General features: G+C 33.8%; 1 protein-coding gene and 1 pseudogene across 1 annotated transcript; one reads left to right on the top strand and one right to left on the bottom strand.

Annotated features, from left to right (window-relative positions):
• Positions 1-4,882: 4,882 nt before the first annotated feature.
• LOC120196103 lies at positions 4,883-5,716 on the bottom strand (annotated as a pseudogene).
• A 6,050-nt stretch (positions 5,717-11,766) lies between these two features.
• Positions 11,767-12,102, top strand: LOC120196280. The gene has a single exon (XM_039198121.1). The coding sequence runs from the start codon at positions 11,767-11,769 to the stop codon at positions 12,100-12,102; it is 336 nt and encodes a 111-aa protein (XP_039054052.1).
• Positions 12,103-24,609: the final 12,507 nt, after the last annotated feature.

The following is a 24,609-nucleotide window of genomic DNA, read 5'->3' on the forward strand; positions in this document are numbered from 1 at the left end:
AAGTCAAATACCGAGACTATTATTAAATTTTGAAGTGGTCAGACTTGATAAACATTCATGGATTAGCATTTAATCGATATCATCAACAACATATTTAAAAAAATAGAAAATGAAAAGACAACTCTACACATTCTAAAGGGTAGCTAAAAGAATAGATAAATATGCATTTCGGTACCTGAATTTCAGGATGTTATTAAAAAAGTTTAATAATTTATGGTGATTATAAGATGTAGTATAAGTTCAGATTTTCTTACCCTATTAGTAGAGTACGCACATCTCGTAGACACAATTATTCGCATCAAAATCCTGTAAAGACAACAACTTTTCCTTTTATCGCTAAATTCATTCAATAAGTCCAAATCAAATATCTGTAAATCCTAATGCAGGTACCTAAATGACTAAAAGAATTGAAATAACAGATAAAATATCAAAATTAAGTTCAAGTCATATAGTACTCGATTCTTCTCCAATTTCAAAAGAGGTAATAGAGAAATTTCACTTTTTACTAACTTTAGCATTTGATGATGGGAAAATGGATAGTAAAGCAGTTAACGTGATAAAGTTGAATGGCAGAGGGTTGACAGTGTTGAGTGGGAAGCTCCCAATTGAAGCCTCCTTTCCAGTTCAGTTAAAACTCTCCCTTCTTTCTTCCTTCCAACAAAAATACAAACCTTGATCATGATGGGAGTGTTTTTTTTTACTTCGATTTTTGCAAAGAGTTGTAATCTGTAAAATCTTTCCGACTTTACTAGATGCGAATGATGGAAATGAGTCGGAATACAGAAGTTTATATTCCGACTCCTTTCCGTCTTACCAAACAAAGTGTTGTACATTGTTGATGGATGCTCAATTTGTGTCCTAATTTAGAATTTAATTTGTTTAAGAAAACATAAGTGATGAATGTTTTTACAAAAAAAAATCATCATGTGTTGCTTGGAATCTTCAATCCAGAGGGGTGGCTGGAGATAACGTATCCTTTGTTTTTTTTTTTCTAGTGCTTTGGGGCTTTGCCATCGATTACTTTGTGGTATTAACATGAGAGCAGAGAAGTGGTTGTTGTCGGGGACATAGACAATATTTTATATTAAAGATGAACTTCTAAAATTATCATTTCGCACTCAAAGGTCATAAAAAACTTCATTTTAAGTTTACCACTAAATTTATACATACTTAAAAGTGGCACGGAAAATTCTAGGGACTAAAATAGGTTTGAACTAAAATACAAAAGTAGGTTTCTAGGGACTAAAATGAAAACTCTAAATTAGTTTTAGTACTTACCTTAAAATAACGGACCATATGGCTTATTAAATTGATGCGTGGGCCTAAATAAATGTACTTGGACAAAAACTAAACCCAACTGTTAAAGCCCAACTAGTTCAGTTACAAACCCCATTAAGGCTATTTGCTAATATCACTCGCCCTAATACTCGATAAAAGTTTTTTTTAATTAATCTAAAGTGATTACACATTGTTGTATGTCTTAATTATTTGATAATAAAAACTCAAATACAATGTACAATCACTTGTGCTCAAACTTAGGAGTTCTAGGGACAACAAATAATTCTTTAACTATGGATATAACTTGATTTGTGCCGATAAATTTTCTTTTAAAGGGAAATATACGAGTTAGGGTCAAAAGCCTTCTGGTCGGACAAACATAACTTCCGTCACTCAAATGGTTAGTAACTATGGCCCATGGGTAGGTTGAGTAAAACTTGATCTCATTCAAAAAATTATTTTGTTAATTTGTTTGATTTTTAAATTTTAATTTGTAATTTTATAAATTCAACTTATTCGTGAATAAAAAGATTTTAAATTCGAGTTGAGCTTTAAAATAGAACTCGAATAACTCAAAACTTTTTGTAATCAATAGTTGAATTCCTTAACTTTCATGATATATGTACGAAGTAATATGAACAAATATATATGTATATCATATTTGGTTATAAAATATTGTTTGAATTAAAATCAAATATTATTGTAACATTATAAACGCCTATAATTAAATTTAAATAGAACTTTGAACAATTCAACTTGATTCAAATCTTATAAATACTCCACTTAAAATTATTTTTAAATCAAATTTAAATTATAAAATACGATACGTTAAATAAAATAATTTAAAATACTTTGACTGAATTCGACTCGATCTAATATCCATTACTAAATATGGGAAGTATTTTCTTCAATTTTTCATGGCGACCAACAATGTCAAAGCCAAATCTCCAAATTGGTCCACCTTCACTCTTCATATTCTTCCTTCCAACTCCATCTATTACTTTCCGGCAATATCTCAAAATTTGTTACGAAACAAAAAAAAACATATAAAAATAATCTCCAAACTGATAAAAGAGTACCGTTGACTTTACGTTGTGGGGGTCTCCTACACAATTCGGGTCTCCATTGGGTTTTGTACACAGTCAAAGGGCTTAAAATGTGTATATGAATCGCCCAATCGATTGCATATCTGCATTTGTATGGTTAACTTATGAAGATTCATACAATCGTATGGAATGGTCCGACTTTATAATTTTTTTCATGGAAAATTATTTTATAAGTTAAAGATTTAAAGATGATGCATAATTTATTACGTGATTTAAGTGATAAGAGAGAATGTTATATATTTTTTTAATGGTATGAGTTTAAACAATTATGTTTGAAGAATGTATATGTTGTCAAAACACTATTTTTTAAGATATATTATCTTATAATCATCACAATTAATAAAAAATATAAATATAAATATCTACATACTCGAGTAAACTTTAGTAGTCTATACGATGGGAATCCATGATTCTTATTCAAATCTTTACCGAATAAACTACATACTTAGTCACCTACTTATTCTCGTCGTTTCATTTTGGTTATATAATTATTTTTTAAAATTTATACTTAAGTTTATGTTTTAGTTTTGTTTTGATCATTTATCTTTAGAAAATAAATAAAATTATTGATGTAATAATTTATTTCATTGATGGCATGAAATAATCTTATAGTGATATATCAACCTCATTGTTATTTTTATAACATAAATGATTAAAACATAACTATAATTACAAAAAAAGTAACCAAAATAAAATCACAAAAGAGTAAGTGGACGAACAAAATATATAATTCATCTTTCTTTATAATATTTACATACACAAGTTTTGATCTAAGCAACTCCAAATTATAATCTTAAAATTGAAGCTTTTCCACCGAATTATAATCTTAAATTTGAAGCTTTTTCTTTTGAAAAAATACCCATCAATTAAAAATTATATAAAATTTTAATCCAAAATTAAAAAAAATAAACATTAATATCCGGATTTAACAAAAGTAAGTTGATGGAACAGGGTCATTGGGAAATCATGAATTGTCACTGTTTGATTGTAGTGCGTATTGCTTTTGAGAAAGGACTGCAATAAGTAGCTGTGTCGAATTGGTATTCGTGGACTGTCCACGTCCAATAAGAATCACACCAGTCCTGGGAAATGCAATGTACCCTTCTAATCATTGTCCGACAAATTATGGTGCCATGTTAATGTCTGGTTGTGCACAATTTTTTTTTGGTTAAAAATTCTTTATTTTAACTACTCTAAAGTTAATGTTGGTTATAGGATGTTATTTTATTAAGTTTTATAATTATTAAAAATTATAAAATGATCTTCATATTATTTATATGTTTGAAACTCGATCTTTTTTGTTGAAAAATTGATGATAGTTCGATATGGATGTTAACTTGTTAGCTGAGATATGATAAAATATAATCATAGAATTATTTTAGTTGTATTTTATGTATCAAATCTTTGTTTACATTATGTGGTCGAGCTAGTACTTGAAACATTATGTTGACGAGTCAGTGCTTGAAAGCAACGACGATGCCAATAGACATCATTAAAATATGATTATCATATTCCAATCAGTATGTTAACGTCCAACTCAGGAGGACGTCAATTTTTAACAAAAAATGATGGTTTTGAAATATACGAATAATTAAGTGACAATTTTGCAATTTTTAATAGTCGGAGAACTCAATAAATAATATCTTATAATCAAAAACATTTTATAATTTTTAACAATCAGAGACTCAACAAAACAATATAGTGGGAAGCATTTGTAAGCTTTACCCTAAAAAATCCTAACACTGCGTTTAAAATTTGTCATAATTTGGAGCATATCTAAATGATTATGGTGGTTTCCTCTTTTCAGTCTCATGCTTTGTTTCCCTTCGCCAATCGGAAAACGGCGGTCGGGCAGGGTAGTGAGGTTAATTATTAGTTGGCTTCCACTATGAATTATGAAATGGTTCATGCGATTAGAACTATGAAACAAAATCCACCTTTTGGTACAATTCTTTCCCCTGATTTGAAACCATATGTACATGTTAGTGGATTCACCTTCAGCTCCCATTTCATTTTTGTGCTCTATATCGTTGCTTCAGCATATTGCGTTTTCATCATTCATTCTATCTCACAATTGCAAAACTATTCATCCTCTTGATGTTTGAAATAACTCAACGGTTCAAGTGATAAACAACTTGATATCGCTTAAATAATGTTTCAGATTTGAGTCATTGACTCATTGTGTATATAGAAAATCCCCGTTGGGAGACTCGTCCACCAAAATCAGGTGTACAATACGAGTCGATCCGAATTAATCGGGATGAAACCATGGAATCAAGAGGGCAATAAAACAAGAGGTGGGTAGGGTTATGCTCTAATTTGTTATCTAATAATAATTTATTTTCTCACGTTTTTTTATAGCCTTGTTGGTTTTATCTTTAAAATTTTTAAAAAAAATTATTCCCTAGTCGCAGCATAAAATCCTGTTTCGTTTCCGGATGACTACGAGTGATGATGGTTACTGTTTTTAATGAAATAATAAACAGAGTAGAGTTCAATTTGCATCTGTTCTGTTTTAAGTTATCAACAGCTTTTCGTAATGAACAAATTTCAAACAATACATCAATTTACACTTGTTTGTAAATACTACTCTGGCTTGCATATGATACAGTAAAAAACAAAAATCGAATAAGCTAATTCACCTATAACTATGCATCAAACCTTCACGATCTACCGGCGGTATGCTCACACGGTTTCTTGCACCGTCGGCGGCTGCGACGAGCTTGCCTGGCTACACCCAACGATCTTCTGGCACGTCTCGACGAGGCAGTGCCTGCATTTGGGGCAAGACGAATGGGAGCTTAGCCACTTATCAATGCACTTAACGTGGAACCCGTGGTTGCACTTGGGTAGAAGCCGCACGCGGTCACCTGTCGTGAAATCCGACAGACATATGACGCACTCCGAGTCCAAACCGGGGAGATTCAAATCGGCGGAGTAGTTCACCGTCGGAAAAGTCTTCAAGGCCTTGCGCTTGACCCCTCTGTTTGGTAACCGACCCGAGGCGGTGGAGGCGGTGGATTCCGAAGCTACTAAACGGGCGCACCTTAGTGCACACCTGATGATGGAATTGAGTCCTAGTGAGCAAATAAGGGCACACGAGAGGACTGATAGAACCATAGCAAAGTTGGCATGGAAGCTGTTGTTACTGGTGTATGGATCCGAAGAATTGCGTTGAGTTTCTGGGTGCGGTGGAGCTGCCGCCGATGGTGTTTGAAACGGTGGCGTGGGAAGCAGCAACCTTCTAGGGTAGAATTCTCCAAGCAAACCTTGAAGATCTCGAGTGGATATGGAAACGGACATAGTTTGGGAATGGCTGGGCTAATTGTGCGTTTCGGATAGTTGATTTTTCTCGTTGGTTGTTGGACTAAGGGCTTTTATAGAGTGGGAATGGTAAGGGTTTGAATTTGCTTTTTTTTAACGATGCATGAAAAGGAAACTAAAATATTATACTGATCATCAAAATTTAGATGAATACAAAATTAATTTATTTGATGATTTCAATAATTAAAGAGAATGTAATTTTTTTAGAAATCTCGAGTTGGATCCTAAGTTTGACATCGACAAACCCACTATAAATATTCACAGTCAAGATGGAAAGAGTCGAACCGAATCTTCAACTTTATGTTATCTTTTTCTATTAGATATATTTTAATAAGATGATATGAATTATCTATAATGCTATAACCATACTTCATCTAAATTAAATGAATCGTCTTATAACCATCACAATTCAAATATTATCATCAACGAAAATAAATATTTATAAATGACATATTTTAAACAAATAATAATATTATATTTAAAAAAAATATAACTAAATAATGTTAAATTATTAGATGGGACCAACATAATTAAACGAAGCTTATATTTTTATTTGAAAGTGAGATTTAATTTGTGAAAATAGATGACAATAGAAAAATGCGAATGATTAAGAGATTTATTATTATGATTTTGAGAGAGGATTACAACCAGACATGGTTTGTCCACTGAAGCTCACTCACTAACCAAAACTTTGCTATCAAATCCCACATTGGGGTGTAAACAGTGGTGCCATTGGGGCTGTTGGCTTTCACCATCGTATCTTCAAATGTTCTGTTGGACCCATTTCTGCAACACCCTTTCTTTACATTAGTTGACCTCAATCCTATTCCTCATGTTAATTCAATCAACAGTAATGTGACCCTTCCAAGCTTTTGCCAATTACACTAAGATTTCAGTTTTTTTTTTAAATAATGTTTGTTGGTATGAACTAAAGCCATATACATATTTAAATATGTTTTGAGCCGAGTCAACTTAAAAACTTTATTTGATATGAAAGGCAAATGAAGAAGGTTGAATAAAATTATTAATTATATGGCTAATATTTATAGTCTAGTTAAAAGATAATTGTGTATATTATATCTTTTTTGTTTTAGGTACTTAAAGTTTTATGATTAAATTAGATGTCTAACATCTATTATGCTATTATTTAAAGTCTATAATAGTTAAAAAATTTGTCATCCAATCAGTGTTTGACATGTAACATTTTTTTATAATTTTATTTTTAAAAAATAAAATCATTAATTTTCATAAAACCTCATAAAATCCTTAAATTATTCAAGGTTCCCTAAATCCTTAAACACAAATATTTAAATCTCATATACTACCCTTAAATCAATCACCACAAGTCATTTCTTCTATTGTCGTCGCCCGTCATTGCTCAATATAGAGTACTTACAAACCTGGTCGCTAACCCCGTCGCGTAAGTTTACTTTTTCCACTCAACTATTGCTTGTGTGTTATCGTCGATAAGGTTATACTGCTGCACAAACCAAAATCGAGCGGTCAGAATCTTCGCTCGCTGCTTGATCTTGGGTTGTTTAAGGGATTTTGGGATTTATGAATTCATGGATTAAGGATTTGATATTTTTCGAGAAATTATAAAACTTAGGGTCTTTAAAAAAAATAAATTTTAGTGTGAAAAATAATAGGCAAAAAGGAATTAGAGGTTTACGTATTTTTTTAAAAAATTAATGTGGCTATCGTATTATTTTTTCTCTTTCAATGTGACTCTCTCACTCAGAAAATAAATTCAATGTGACCATTTGAGCAATGTTTTTCGTCGTTTGATCGTTACGGAGTTGATGTGGCGGTCCACGGTATTGACGTGATGGTTCACGGTGGTTGATAACGTGATGAACTACATGGTAGATGAACTAAATTGGTAACTTAAACATGACAAATGGACTGCCACGTTAGTGTCGTGAACCATCACATCAATATCGTGAACTGTCACGTCAGGACCATTGTCGTAACCGTCTTTCGGTTGGGCCCCGAATTGGGCTTCGACTTGAAATAATTGGGTTGAGAGTCGCCACCGACCACTTTAAAACGAATTTAGGTGGGTCGGACACCATCTTACCTGATCTGCGTTTTTACCAGAAATGTGTCGGGTTCGGAAGTCGGTTACGGTCAAGAAAGGATTAGCACCCTTGAACCGCCCTTCGATACCAATTAATTTGCCGGTTGTCTTAAATTAAGAAAATTGTAATTTAAAATTAAAAGGTAAAAATACGATCACAATTACTTACCTTAGATAGTTTTAAAGGTGTGGCCTTAAGAAAGTCAAAAAATCATGTTATATAAAAAATGTAAGAAATAAATAAATAAAATTAAAATGAAGAAAAAACAAATTAAATAAAAGATAAGATAAAGAAAGCAAATATAAAATAGTAAGTAAAATAAATATAAAAAAATAAAAAAATAAAGAAAAAGAAAAAATATATAAATAAAACAAATAAATAAAATAATAATAAAAAAGTAAAAATAATATATATATATATAATAAATAAAAAAATAAAAAATAGTAAATATATATATATATATATATATATATATAAATTAATAAAACTGATAATAAAAAAAATATATATATATATAATCTAAAAAAAATAAAATATATACTAAAGTAAAAAAGAAAATGCATAAAATGTAAAATATATTACATGAAAAAAAAGAAAAGAAAAATAACAAAATAAATAAAATGAGTAACAAGGGAAATGTGCGTATAAATAAAGTTAAATAAATAAAACAATAATAATTAAAACGTAAATGTAAGAGACCGAATCAAAAGTAAAAAAGATGTTACATTTTATTTCCTTTTCGAATCGTTTACAATAGCTTTGCTTTTGTATTTTTCGTGCTTTCCTCTGTATTTTGTATGTAAATCGTGTCCTACAAATGGGGAGGATTACATGTATTTATAGTGAAAAAAAACTAACTATTTTTATAATCCTATTAACAATAGAATCCTAATGCAACTAGACTACTTGCTAGTTGTTGCACGTTTGTTGGTGTAGTTGTTTCTTTAAAAGATATGGTGGTGGAATAGTCCGCATAGGAGAGAAACTCTTGCTAGTTCTATCTTTTAAGAAAATGGATGTCTACAACCGTAACAGTCAAACGACGAAAACATTGGTTAAATGGTCACATTGGGTTGAAGGGGCATATCGAGAGAAAAAATAATACGAGAACCATATTGCTTTTTTTTAAAAAGTACAAGGTCCTATTATGTTTTTTACCAAAATAATATTAATAAGAAACTAATAGGCAAAAGGCATCCAAGGCCCTCCAACTTAAAAAAAAAAAACCAATGTGGTCCTATCGTTTTTTGTTCAATGTGGCCCTCCAACTCGAAAAAAGAACTCAATGTGGCCCTCCAAATATAAAATAAATATAAATCTAAGGATTTGAATATAAATCTAAGTTCTAATTATAAACTAAAATAGAATTATAAAAATGAAATAGAAGAAAACAATTAGAATTAAATAAATAAATAAATAAGAACAAAAAAACATGTAAGAGTAAATTTAAAATCGCAATACAAATAATAATAAAGAAAAATAATTCTTCTGCTATGAGAGACTTCAAAGAGACTGTAACTGATGACCTCATTGATCACCCTTATTTTGGCCTTTCTTTTACTTGGAGTAACAAACAACAAAGCTCCTTCCTTGCTAAGAAACTTGATAGAGTTCTTGTCAATCATAATGGGATGAATTCCTTCCCTTCTTCTCATGTAGAGTTTCTTCCACTTGGCACATCAGATCACTGTCTTGCTATTTTATGGCTTTACAAAGAGACCCAAGCTAATCGGCTAGAACCCTTTAAATTCTTCAATTTCTGGACCCAAGACCCAAATTTTTTGAATGTTGTCAATAACTCTTGGCAAATTCCTTCATTTGGCAACCCTATTCAAATCCTTTCACTAAGCTGAAGAGACTAAAGCCTCATTTTAAGGAGCTTAACCATACTTTCTACAGTGACTTGTCAGACTGAGTAAAAAAGAAATAATCAGAACTAGAACTTCAGCAAATTAAAACTCTTAAAGGGGAGGTTGTTTTTGAAGATGAGCTTAAATTACAAAAAGAATTAAAAACTCTTGAAGATGCAGAAAATATGTTCTTAAAACAAAAAGCCAAGGTTCAATGGCTTAAGGAGGATGATAAATGCACTATGTTTTTTACTCTGTTGTTGCTTTTAAAAAGAAAAGAGACACTATCATAATTCTGGTTGATGATCAAGGGAATATATTAGAAACTTTTGATGGTATGTCCTCTGAAGTTATAAACTTCTTCTCTAATCTGTTAGGTTCCCCTGACCTAAATGTTAAACCCCTTGATCCTCATCTCTTAAAGGACCTTCTTCAGTCATCATCTTCTTCAGTTATCCTTGCCTTCTGAATCTACTGTTGATCTTATAAAAAATGTCTCAAATGAGGAAATAAAAGAAGCTTTATTTACCCAAGGGAATGTCAAAGCCCCTGGCCCAGATGGGTACTCTCCTATTTTCTTCAAAAAGTCATCGGTTATCATTGCTGAAGACACTACTGCTGCCATAAAACATTTCTTCAAGGATTCTTTTTTGCTTCCTGCTTTTAATGACACTGCCATTGCATTGGTTCCAAAAATTCCAAATTCAAGTAAAGTCAAAGACTTCAGACCCATTTCATGCTGCTCTGTGGTTTACAAAGCAATCTATAAGATATTGGTCAGCAGACTTTCCAAATTTCTTCCTGACTTCATCACTCTCAACCAAACTGCTTTTATCAAAGGCAGAAATATTGTTGACAATACCCTTTTGCCTCAGGAACTTGTCAAAGGCTACAACAGGAATAATATCTCTCCTAGATGCACTTTGAAAATTGATATTCACAAAGCATTCGACTCTCTAAATTGGGATTTTATCATTGCTATTCTAAAAGCTCTAGGTCTTCCTCATGTCTTCATTAACTGGATTGAAATCTGTCTTTGTACTGCTACCTACTATCTTTTTTAATGGGACCTTAATTGTTCATTTCAAAGGTGCAAGAGGAGTTAGGCAAGGAGATCCCCTCTCTCCTTTTCTTTTTGTTCTCTCAATGAATATTCTTTCAAGACTCCTCAACATGGCAGCAACTAAAGGTGCTTTTGGATACCATCCAAAATGCAAAAGAATTGCTCTTACTCACCTCTATTTTGTCGATGACCTTTTAATATTTTGTAAAGGGTATGTGGATTCTGTTTTTGGTGTTACTACTGTCCTTGATCTTTTTTATGAGATGTCTGGGTTAAGCCTTAATGCTTCTAAATGTTATCTGTTTGCTGTTGGTATCCCCTCTGTTGATTTTGAGAAAATTAAACAGATTACTGGCTTTAAGCTTAGCAGTCTCCATCGTTATTTAGGTATCCCCTTAGTCATCAGGAAGATATCTGAAAAAGATTGCTCTTCTCTCATTGATAATATTAAAGCTAGATTACATTTCTGGTCTGGTAAATCACTCAGTTATGCTGGCAGATTGGAATTAATTCGAGCAGTGTTATATAGCATTGCAAATTATTAGTGCAGGCAATTAATTCTTCCTTCATCTGTTATTAAAAAGATCGAGCAGCTCTGTTCAAGGTTCTTCTGGAAGGGGACTGACAAATCTGCCACTGGTGCAAGGGTGAATTGGCAGAAATTGTCTCCCAAAATCTGAAGGGGGACTTGGCCTTAAAGACTTAAGATCATAGAATAAGGCATGTCTGATGCTTCTCATTAAACAAATTTTAGCAGGTAACGGTTCTTTATGGGTGGAATGGCTTAGAAACTACATCTTTAATGTCTATGATTTCTGGAATATTGAGATAAAGTCTTCCATGAGCTGGAACTTAAGGCAAATATTGAAAATGAGACCAGAAGATATTTCTATTATGCTGCATTCTATGACAAAAGTTAAAGAAATCTGGAATGTTATCAGGGTTAAGTCCCCCAAAGTCCAATGGCATAAGCTACTATGGTTCCCTCTTCACGCCCCCAAACAAAATTTAATTACTTGATGGTTTTCCTCGATAGGCTTCCAACAAAAGAAAGGTTACAACGCATGGGTCTCCTTAATGATTGTCATTGTGTTTTCTGTGGTGCTGCTATGGAAACTAGGAATCATCTCTTCTTCGATTGTCCTACTGCTAGTTCATTATGGCCTGCTGTCTTCTCTCTAAATGGTTTGCAAAACAATCTTTTATCATGGAATGATCTCCTTGCTTGGGCTGCTGCTAAATGGAAGGGTAAATCCCTTCTCACATACATTCTAAAGATTGCTTACAATGCCCTTATCTACTCTCTCTGGGAGGAACGAAACAAAAGGATTTTTCAAGAACGTTCAAGAACCATTGAAGATTTGATTCATGCCATAAAGAAAATGGTTGATTTCAATTAAGGGGAAGAAACATTAATAGATTAGATCCTACTAATATCACTCTTTGCATAATTGGGGTATTATTTGATTACTGTAAATTTTGTAATTACTATTCCTTGTAATATGTAATTTGAACACTGTTTTTGTAGCATTTCTTGCTCTTTGGGTAATATATGATTGAATTATCCAAAAAAAGAAGCTCAACCCTCTCTCTCGATCCTTTTAACCTTATAAACCTAAAAATCGACTACCGTCTACGGTGTCCCTCTAACCTCGATCGATCACTATCCCCTAAAACTACCAAAACCCTCAGATCTTCTAATCTAAACCTAAATCGGAGCTTGAAATACTACAAAGTGACCTAAAACTCCCTAAAAACCCTTTGACCTTTCTAACCTAAAACTTCCCCTAACAGAGGCTAAAATCCCCCAAACAAAACTCGAAGCAAATGATTAAGGGGATTTACCCTCTCACTTCCTTCACTATATATGGTGAGGACTCTACCATAAATCTCTGACATCATGTAGTCTCTCTCCCTTTTTTATTTCAGAAAGAAGCATGCAAGGTAAAAACGAAGCGATTACTACCTTAAAAAAACTTTGATTTGTATTTCGATTTCTTGATTTCCAAAGACCTCCTTTATTTTTTTGTGGGTTTATATACCCAATTACATCAAGAGTTACAAACGTCAAAACCTCAACCAAAAGCATCACTCACTTTTCTGATTTTCTTGTTGATTTCTCATTTTGGTGCACGTTAATCTGATTTGGTGCCGAAATCACCTCTTGTCTGGCTCTGCCACTGTTGGGGGCGGTCAAGTGACTGGGAACATGTCCCTTGCTCACATGTTGGGGTTGTCAATGTAACACCCCTAACTCATATTCGACCCGAATACAAGTCCGAGATGTCACATTGAGTTTTCAAACTTTGATTCTTAAAGAAAACTAGAGAAATTTAAAACTTTCATTAAAACAAAATACTTTAATTGACATAAAAGAGACCACTCAATACGAAATCGATCAGAGCATTCGTAATTAACCACTTATTACACCAACACTCTATACATAACAAAATACCTACTTTGTCAATTACTTCTGATCTGATTTCTTAGTAATGTTGTTGTCCGTGCCACTTCTATTCTGAATCTTCTTATTTCTTGGTACCTACGTGTAAATCACTTACACGCTAAGTCATAGACTTAGTGAGGCAATAAATGAATATGCAACAATATCTTCCTGAATATGCATTCTTACCATTTCCTTCATGACATTTCAATATGTATGTATCTATTACACAATAACATATATAATCATATCATGCATGCATGAAACTTACCTTCTTGTACCTTTCACTTACTTTGTATTTCAATTGCCCACGTATATTATTGAGAAAAGAGGTATGTGAGTACATTGAGGTTGTGCACTAATGCTATCACCACAGCTCGTATCAATTCCCTCATGGGGCACCAAACCTTAGTTTAGTATTCGTCCCGAATGACTGTTGTATATGTCCCATAGGATCACTACATCCCGAAGGACTATGTCCCGAAGGAATATGTCCCGAAGGACTATGTCCCGAAGGACTATTATACCCTCGACTCTTGGCATGCCAATTACACCTATAGCTCTCTTATCGTATACTATGGGCATTATTCTTATATTTCATATGTTCATGTACTCATGTCATTTCTCTTGTGATCATGTAGTTCATGTCACTTACTTCATGTCATGTTCTCATATCAAATATCATATCACATGTGTATTTGAATCTATTCATATATATACATCATTTATCCAATCACATGAACATATATATGCCTTATGCATGTATTACAATAATTGTCATGTATGCTGTTCACAACTATTGTATATGAAAAATATAGTATCACTCACCTTAGCTTGCTTTATCGATTTTAATCCTTTGATCGTTATGGAATAAGCTTACTTTAGTATCTACATAATCACACATGGATATATATCAGTATTATAGTAATATATATAATGGTTCACTCTTTAGATTAAGATAAATGCCAATTTTTTCTTTTAATGAAGGTATGCATCGATGCACTACTTGTGCATCGTGCATAAAATGTATTCGATGTTTTATTATTAAGAATACATCGATGCATGCCTTATGCATCGATGCACTATTGCATTCGATGTTTATATTTTAAAAGAGTGCATCGATGCTACTGTGCATCGATACACCTTCAAAATTCTGGGTTTTAACCTTGATGCATCGATGCACTCTGCCCCAGAATCCTCTTTTGAACCCAAAAATTCATTCATTTTGGATTAAATCCTTCATGTTTAATCCCTTTTTCATTCTTAACTCTAGTACACATCCTTAAACCAATTTATACTCATTTATTTCATCTTAAACCTCCAAATCCTATCCTTCATATGTAATTCAAGAATTACATCAAAATTCAACATGTTTGAATTCCACTTTTACACTAGTATATCTTAACTAGATTGATGACAAGTAAAATTTAACTTTCAATTCTAGTTATGAACTCTATTCCAAGATTTCATTTAAGAACATCAAATCTTAAATCTCTCTCCTAACTCCATCATCCTTTGATGTTAATATAAACTTAAGATTTCCTTAAGCTTAGTTATCATCTAATAATCAAAAACCAATCTTAAATTTAACAAGAAACTCAATAATAAAAAATCTTACCTTTGCTTTGGTTCACACGCACAAGGAAGAAGAAGAAGAGAACTCTGGAAGCCTTGGGTGTTTTCTCCCCTTCCACCCCGTGTATCCTTATATATATACTTATCATTTCTTTAATTATTTTTTCCTTGCAATTACTCTATTGTCCTTCCATATCTTATTCCTTTCAATTCTATCCTACACAATAATTCACATGTAAATCTTTATACTATCATTCATTTTATTTTAACCACCAAATTCTGAGACTTTATAATTTAGTCACTAACCCGGTATTGAGGATGTTACAACTCTCCCCTTAAGAAAATTCGTCCTCGAATTTTCATTATGCAAAGAGGTAGGGGTACTAATCCTCATGTCTTCATGTTCCCATGTTGCTTCCTCTACTTTGTGATCCTCCACAAGACTTTAACCAATGGAATAGTCTTGTTCCTTAGTTGCTTGACTTCGTGAGCTAATATTTGAACATGTTCTTCCTCATAATTTAAATATGGTTGAACTTCAATTTCTTCATAGTCAATGTGGGATGGATCAGATCGATATTTCCTAAGCATTGAGACATGAAAGACATTGTGTATCTTTTCCATTTCAGGTGGCAAAATTAGTTGATATGGTCCTACTCTCTTAGTAATCTCGTAAGGTCTAATGAATCGAGGACTCAACTTTCCTTCCGTCCAAACTTCAATACTGTCTTCCACGGAGACACTTTCAAGAACACTTTATCTCCGACTTGAAATTCAATCTCTTTCCTTTTAAATCATCATACGATTTCTGTCTATCAGCTGTAGTTTTCAGATATTCTGAATTACTTGAACTTTTTCTTCCGTATTTTGAATCAACTCAGGACCAATAATTCTCGATCCTTAAGTTCATACCAGTTCAAGGGCGTACGACATCTTCTTCCGTATAGAGCTTCATAGGAGCCATTTTTATGCTTGACTGATAACTATTGTTGTGCGCAGCAAGTGGTAAATACCTTTCCACGATCCTTTGAATTCAATGACACAAGCTCTTAGCATATCCTCCAGAATTTGAATAGTTCGCTCGGATTGGCCATCGTTTGAGGATGAAACGTTGTACTGAAGTTCAACCGAGTTCTCAGTGCTCCATGTAATGACTTCCAAAACCGTGATATGAATCTAGGATCTCAATCAGAAACTATGGAAATAGGTACACTATGCAAACGTATAATCTATAATATACAGTTCTGTATACTTATCCATGGAGAAATCAGTTCGTACCGGAATAAAATGGGCTGACTTAGTCAATCTATCTACGATCACCAGATTGAATCCTTTTTATTCGGAGTTAAAGGCAACCCCGTGACAAAATTCATCGTTAGGTTTTCCCATTTCCATTGAGGAATTGAAATTGGTTGTAACAATCCTGATGGAACCTGATGCTCAACTTGACTTGTGACAAGTCAAACACTGATATAAATTTCGTAATGCCTTTCTTCATTCCCGGCCACCAATATCGACTCTTGAGATCCATATACATTTGTTCCCTCCCGAATGCATTGTCAATGGACTACAATGAGCTTCATTTAAAAAATCATTCTTTAATTCATCATCATCCGGAATTATCAATCTTTCTCGATAATACAAGTTCTCATCAGACTTAATCTCATAATCTATACCCTCTCAATTCTTTATATGTTGTATCTTCCTCCGATGCATTGTCAATGGACTACAATGAGCTTCATTTAAAAAATCATCATTCTTTAATTCATCATCATCCGGAATTATCAATCTTTCTCGATAATACAAGTTCTCATCAGGACTTAATCTCATAATCTATACCCTCTCAATTCTTTTATGTTGTATCTTCGCTTCATTTAAAAAATCATTCTTTAATTCATCATCATCCGGAATTATCAATCTTTCTCGATAATACAAGTTCTCATCAGACTTAATCTCATAATCTATACCCTCTCAATTCTTTATATGTTGTATCTTCTTTAAACACTTTCCATCTTTAGTTTGCAATTCTTTAATTTGTAATTCTTTAATTCGATCTAGCCATGCTTGACAATCAGTTCTGCACAGATTGCACTATCTTCTCTTAACGAATCTAGCATCAAGAGCTCGCAAAGATGCAAACGTCTTTTCTCAAGGCATCAGCTACCACATTTGCCTTTCCGGGATGGAAATCAATCACAACATCATAATCCTTGAGAAATTCCACCCATCTTCTTTGTCTTAAATTCAACTCTTTCTGAGTCATCAAGTATTTTAAGCTCTTGTGATCCGTATACAAGTAGCACTTTTCACCATACAAGTAGTGACGCCAGATCTTTAAAGCAAACACTATTACCGCCATCTCTAGGTTGTGTGTTAGATAATTCTTCTCATGCGGTTTTAGTTGTCTCGAAGCATATGTTACCACCTTGCCTTCTTGCATTAATACGCATTCCAAACCACTCTAAGACGCATCATTATACACTATAAAGTTCTTGCCAGACTCGAGTTGAACTAACACTGGAGCTTCTGTAAGAATCTTCTTTAACTTTTCAAAACTCTCTTGACATTCTTGAGTCCAAACAAATATTACTTCTTTTTACAACAGTTTAGTTAGGGGTAATACTATGATTGAAAAGTTTTTAACGAACCTTCGATAATAACCAGCTAACCCCAGAAAACTTCTCACTTCTGATACATTCTTTGGAACTTCCTACTCAGAATAGTTTTAATCTTTTGGGGATCTACTCGAACTCTTGTAAAATCTGTAATAAAGTTTCTTGTCTTGTAAAATCTGTAAAATAATCTGTAAGTGTGAATTATGCTTCTTCTGACTTTGAATATATTAAAATTTATCAATAAACACCACAACAAACTGATCCAAATAAGGTTGAAATATCCTATTCATTAGATCCATAAAAGCAGTTGGTGCATTCGTAACTCCAAACGGCATCACGATAAACTCATAGTGACCATATCTTGTTCTAAACGCCGTTTTTGAAATGTTCTCTTGAATCTTTAATTGATGATAACCCGAATGTAGATCAACTTTGAGAACACTGAAGCTTCCTTTAATTGATCAAATAAATCATCAATTCGGGGAAGTGGATACTTGTTCTTGATGGTCACTTTATTGAGCTGTCTGTAATCGATACAAAGAAGCATTGATCCATCTTTCTTTTAAAAAATAAAACTGGAGCTCCCCAAGGTGATACACTTGGTCTAATACCCCTTTGTCTAGTAACTCCTGTAATTGAATCTTTAATTCTTGTAACTCTTTTGGAGCCATCCTGTATGGTGCCATTGCAATGGGCGCTGTTCTCGATATTATCTCAATCTGGAAATATAGCTCTCTGTCCGGAGGTAAACCTGGCAACTCTGCAGGAAATACATCGGGAAATTCTCTGACTATAGGAATTCCTTCAATCCCTTTCTCATTGGTTCTAACATCCAGAACATTAGCAATGAACCCTTGACATTCTTGTAGCAATAACTTCTTCGCCGACATTCTGAAATTACATTTGTCAATGGATTCCATCCTTCACTAAATACCACCACATCTACCCCTTCTGGACTTCTCAGCGTTACTCTTTTCAATCTACAATCGACATTAGCGTAATAACGATATAACCAATCCATTCCCAGTATCACTTCAAATTCGTCGAAAGGTAATTTCATCAGATTAGTAGGAAACTCAATTCCTTGAATTCGTATGGGACATCCTCGACTCACCATATTACCTGAGCATTGTGTCCTAACGGATTCGTCACTATCACCTCATTGCTAGTAGTTTCCAACGAAATGTTCAATTCTCCCACTAACTTACTTGTAATGTATGAATATGTAGACCCCATATCAATCAATACAATAACACCTTTGTCAAACAATATAAATGTACCTGTTATAATATCTGGGTCATCACAATCCTCATTGGTCTTGAGGTTGTACACTCGAGCAGTGGAGTGTATCTCCTGTTGAGCAGAGGATTCCGATTGGCTTCTTCCTCTGCCTCTACCTCTTCCTATCTGGCCTACATAAATAGATCTCTCTGGCTGTGTAGATTCACTGGTTAACATTGGATAATCCCGAACAAAATGCCCAGCGTCCCTACATTTAAAGTAGACTCCAGAAATCATCCGGCATATCCCTGAATGATTCTTTCCACAATGTGGGCATTGTCTGGCTTGACTCTGATTAGATCTCCCAGCTCCAAATCCCACTGACTGAGTTTGTCTACCTCTCATCTGATTTGATCCTCTAGCGGAGGATGCCACTGACTCTGATCTAACTTAGGGTCGAAAACAGTATCTCTGCCCCTTTTTTATGGTGCAGAACTCGAAGAAGTACACGATCTTTTGACTGTCTGAGCTTTAGAATTTTCAAACCTCTCGTTCTGAGCTCTTTCCAGAACCTTGGCACAGTTGACTACCTCTTAAAACGAGGATAAATTCAAGACAATTAACATTTCCTTCAACCGAGGATGTAATCCATCTATAAACCACTCACAAGTATCATTCTCTGTAGGAACTAGCTCGGCAGCAAAGCGGCTCAACTTATTGAATTCACACTCGTACTCATATACAGTGTGATTCCATTACTTCAGATTCATAAACTCTTGCTTCATTTGACGAACAAATTGATCTCCGATGTACTTATGCTTGAATTCTTCTAAAAACAATGACCAAGTTACTTGGGCGTTAGACATCCTCAATGTAACATTGGTCCACCAGATCCTTGCTTGTCCTCTCAACAAGGAAATTACTCCATCCAGCTTCTCAGCATCGGAACAATGAAGTCCCGTAAGCATGACCTTCACGTCATTAAGCCAAAGGTCCGCAGTAATAGGACCTTCATCGGCTTCCCCTCTAAACTCTAGAGCTCCTAACCCCTTCAACTCTTTTGCAACATTCATTTTTGGAGTTGAAGTAACAGGAGGTTGGAAACGCGTCAATACCGCGTCTAACGTTCTAAAGAATATATCTTGATCATTTACAGACATTCCAGAGGATGTCTGTTCTTCACTCTGCCTGGCCAGGGCAGGTGAATTACTGCTTTCAGCGGGTCTATCATCTCCCGCTTCATTCCTAGAACTACTTCGTCCGGACATCTATAAAAATACAACCATATAGTTCTATTAGCAAAACAACATACTTACTATTTCATCAGATCAGAAGTTTCCATTATTTTATGTATGTATACATTATCAGACACTCTAGACTCCGGTTTATGTCGAGAATCGACTAAACCGTAACTCTGATACCATTAAATGTAACACCCCTAACTTATATTCGACCCGAATACAAGTCCGAGATGTCACATTGACTTTTCAAACTTTGATTCTTAAAGAATAAATAGAGAAATTTAAAACTTTCATTAAAAAAAATACTTTAATTTACATAAAAGAGACCACTTAATACAAAATCGATCAGAGCATTCGTAATTAACCACTTATTACATACCAACACTCTATACACAACAAAATACCTACTTTTTCAATTACTTCTGATCTGATTTCTTAGTAATGTTGTTGTCCGTGCCACTTCTATTCTGAATCTTCTTATTTCTTGGTACCTTGTGTAAATCACTTACACGCTAAGTCATAAACTTAGTGAGGCAATAAATGAATATGCAACAATATCTTCCTGAATATGCATTCTTACCATTTCCTTTATGACATTTCAATATGTATGTATCTATTACACAATAACATATATAATCATATCATGCATGTATGAAACTTACCTTCTTGTACCACTTTCACTTTACTTTGTATTTCAATTTCCCATGTATATTATTGAGAAAAGAGGTATGTGAGTACATTGAGGTTGTGCACTAATGCTATCACCACAGCTCATATCAATTCCCTCATGGGGCACCGAACCTTAGTTCAGTATTCGTCCCTAAGGACTGTTATATATGTCCCGTAGGACCACTACATCCCGAAGGACTACGTCCCGAAGGACTATTATACCCTCGACTCTTGGCATGCCAATTACACCTATAGCTCTCATATCGTATACTATGGGCATTATTCTTATATTTCATATGTTCATGTACTCATGTCATTCTCTTGTGATCATGTAGTTCATGTCACTTACTTCATGTCATGTTCTCATATCAAATATCATATCACATGTGTATTTGAATCTATTCATATATATACATCATTTATCCAATCACATGAACATATACATGCCTTATGCATGTATTACAATAATTATCATGTATGCATGTTCACAACTATTGTACTATGAAAATCAAAATAGGAATTAGACTTATCACAAGTCTTATTCCATTATACTATACATATAATATGCACTCACCTTAGCTTTGCTTTGATTCGATTTTAATCATTTGATCGTTCCGGAATAAACTTACTTTTAGTATATACATAATCACACATGGATCTATATCAGTATTATAACTAATATACTCTAATGGTTCACTCTTTAGATTAAGATAAATGCCAATTTCCTCTTTTAATGAAGGCATGTATTGATGCACTACTTGTGCATCGGTGCATAAAATGCATTCGATGTTTTATTATTAATAAAATGCATCGATGCATGCCTTATGCATCGATGCACTAATTGCATTCGATGTTTATATTTTAAAAGAGTACATCGATGCACTACTTGTGCATCGATACACCTTCAAACAATTTCTGGGTTTTAGCCTTGATGCATCGATGCACTATGAATATGCATCGAAGCACTCTGCCCAGAATCCTCTTTTTGAACCCAAAAATTCATTCATTTTGGATTAAATCCTTCATGTTTAATCCCCTTTTTCATTCGTAACTATAGTACACATCCTTAAACCAATTTATACTCATTTATTTCATCTTAAACCTCCAAATTCTATCCTTCATATGTAATTCAAGAATTACATCAATAATTCAACATGTTTGAATTCCACTTTTAACACTTCGTATATCTTAACTAGATTGATGAAAAGTCAAATTTAACTTTCAATTCTAGTTATGAACTCTATTCCAAGATTTCATTTAAGAACATCAAATCTTAAATCTCTCCTAACTCCATCATCCTTTGATATTAAGATAACTTAAGCTTTCCTTAAGCTTAGTTATCATCTAATAATCAAAAACCAATCTTAAATTTAACAAGAAACTCAATAATAAAAAATCTTACCTTTGCTTTGGTTCACACGCACAAGGAAGAAAGAAGAAGAAGAGAACTCTGGAAGCCTTGGGTGTTTTCTCCCCTTCCACCCACGTGTATCCTTATATATATACTTATCTTTTCTTTAATTATTTGTTCCTTGCAATTACTCTATTGTCCTTTCATTCCTTATTCCTTTCAATTCCATCCTACACAATAATTTACATGTAAATCTTTATACTATTCATTCATTTTATTTTAACCACCAAATTCTGAGACTTTACAATTTAGTTACTAACCAGGTATTGAGGATGTTACAACTCCCCCTTAAGAAAATTCGTCCTCGAATTTTCATTATACAAAGAGGTAGGGGTACTTAATCCTCATGTCCTCTTCACGTTCCCATGTTGTTTCCTCTACTTTGTGATTCCTCCACAAGACTTTAACCAATGGAATAGTCTTGTTCCTTAGTTGCTTGACTTCGTGAGCTAATATTTGAACATGTTCTTCCTCATAATTTAAATCTAGTCCAACTTCAATTTCTATAGTAGTCACAATGTGGGATGGATCAGATCGATATTTCCTAAGCATTGAGACATGAAAGACATTATGTATCTTTTCCATTCCAAGTGGCAAAATTAGCTGATATGCTACTGGTCCTACTCTCTTAGTAATCTCGTAAGGTCCAATGAATCGAGGACTTAAATTTCCTTTCCGTCCAAACTTCAATACTTTCTTCCACGGAGACACTTTCAAGAACACTTTATCTCCGACTTGAAATTCAATCTCTTTCCTTTTTAAGTCAGCATACGATTTCTGTCTATCAGCTGTAGCTTTCAGATTATTTTGAATTACTTGAACTTTTTCTTCCGTATTTTGAATCAACTCAGGACCAATAACTTCTCGATCCTTAAGTTCATACCAGTTCAAGGGCGTACGACATCTTCTTCCGTATAGAGCTTCATAGGGAGCCATTTTGATGCTTGACTGATAACTATTGTTGTACGCAAATTCAGCAAGTGGTAAATATCTTTCCCAGGATCATTTGAATTCAATGACACAAGCTCTTAACATATCCTCCAGAATTTGAATAGTTCGCTCGGATTGGTCATCGGTTTGAGGATGAAATGCTGTACTGAAGTTCAACCGAGTTCCTAGTGCTCCATGTAATGACTTCCAAAACCGTGATATGAATATAGGATCTCGATCATAAACTATGGAAATAGGTACACCATGCAAACGTATAATCTCTCTAATATACAGTTCTGTATACTTATCCATGGAGAAATCAGTTCGTACCGGAATAAAATGGGCTGACTTAGTCAATCTATCTACGATCACCTAGATTAAATCATTTTTGTTCGCATTTAAAGGCAACCCCGTGACAAAATCCATCGTTATGTTTTCCCATTTCCATTGAGGAATTAAAATTGGTTGTAACAATCCTGATGGAACCTGATGCTCAGCTTTGACTTGTTGAAAAGTCAAACACTTTGATACAAATTTCGTAATGTCTTTCTTGATTCCCGACCACCAATATCGACTCCTGAGATCCATATACATTTTGTTCCCTCCCGGATGCATTGTCAATGGACTACAATGAGCATCCGTTAACAAATCATTCTTTAATTCACCATCATCCGAAATTATCAATCTTTCTCGATAATACAAGTTCTCATCAGACTTAATCTCATAATCCGTACCCTCTCCATTCTTTATCTGTTGTATCTTCTTTAAACACTTTCCATCTTTAGTTTGAAATTATTTAATTTGCAATTCTTTAATTCGATCTAGCCATGCTGGCTTGACAATTAGTTCTACACAGATTGCACCATCTTCTCTTAACGATAATCTAGCATCAAGAGCTCGCAAAGATGCAAACGTCTTTCTACTCAAGGCATCAGCTACCACATTTGCCTTTCCAGGATGGAAATCATTCACAACATCATAATCCTTGAGAAATTACACCCATCTTCTTTGTCTTAAATTCAACTCTTTCTGAGTCATCAAGTATTTTAAGCTCTTGTGATCTGTATACAAGTAGCACTTTTCACCATACAAGTAGTGACGCCAGATCTTTAAAGAAAACATTATTGCCGCCATCTCTAGGTCGTGTGTTAGATAATTCTTCTCGTGCGGTTTTAGTTATCTCGAAGCATAGGCCACCACCTTGCCTTCTTGCATTAATACGCATCCCAAACCACTATGAGACGCATCACTATACACTATAAAGTTCTTGCCAGACTCGGGTTGAACTAACACTGGAGCTTCTGTAAGAATCTTCTTTAACTTTTCAAAACTCTCTTGACATTCTTGAGTCTAAACAAATTTTACTTCCTTTTTCAACAGTTTAGTTAGGGGTAATGATATGATCGAAAAGTTTTTAACGAACCTTCGATAATAACCAGCTAACCCCAGAAAACTTCTCACTTCTGATACATTCTTTGGAACTTCCCACTCTAGAATAGCTTTAATCTTTTGGGGATCCACTCGAACTCCTTCTGCAGAAATTACATGTCCAAGGAATGCCACTTCATTCAACCAAAATTCACATTTAGAAAATTGAAATTTCTGTTAAACCACGTAAAGTTATAAAACAATTTATAATTAAAATACTATTTCCGAAAAAATCATTCATACTTAGCATAAAAATCAAATGTGACCTACATGTCCTCTAATTACACTTGTACCGTACTCTTTATTCCAAGCCAAAGGAACTCCCATTACAGATGTCGATAACTGCGTCAGATCAATTCTTTTACCTGAAATGG

Source organism: Hibiscus syriacus, unplaced genomic scaffold, assembly GCF_006381635.1.
Source record: "Hibiscus syriacus cultivar Baekdansim isolate YM2019G1 unplaced genomic scaffold, ASM638163v2 tig00004630_pilon, whole genome shotgun sequence".
NCBI classification, from domain to species: domain Eukaryota; kingdom Viridiplantae; phylum Streptophyta; class Magnoliopsida; order Malvales; family Malvaceae; genus Hibiscus; species Hibiscus syriacus.

What these genes read in the sequence shown, in the direction of transcription:
- LOC120196280 (XM_039198121.1), top strand. Translation starts at nt 11,767, where the DNA reads ATGGGTCTCCTTAATGATTGTCATTGTGTTTTCTGTGGTGCTGCTATG.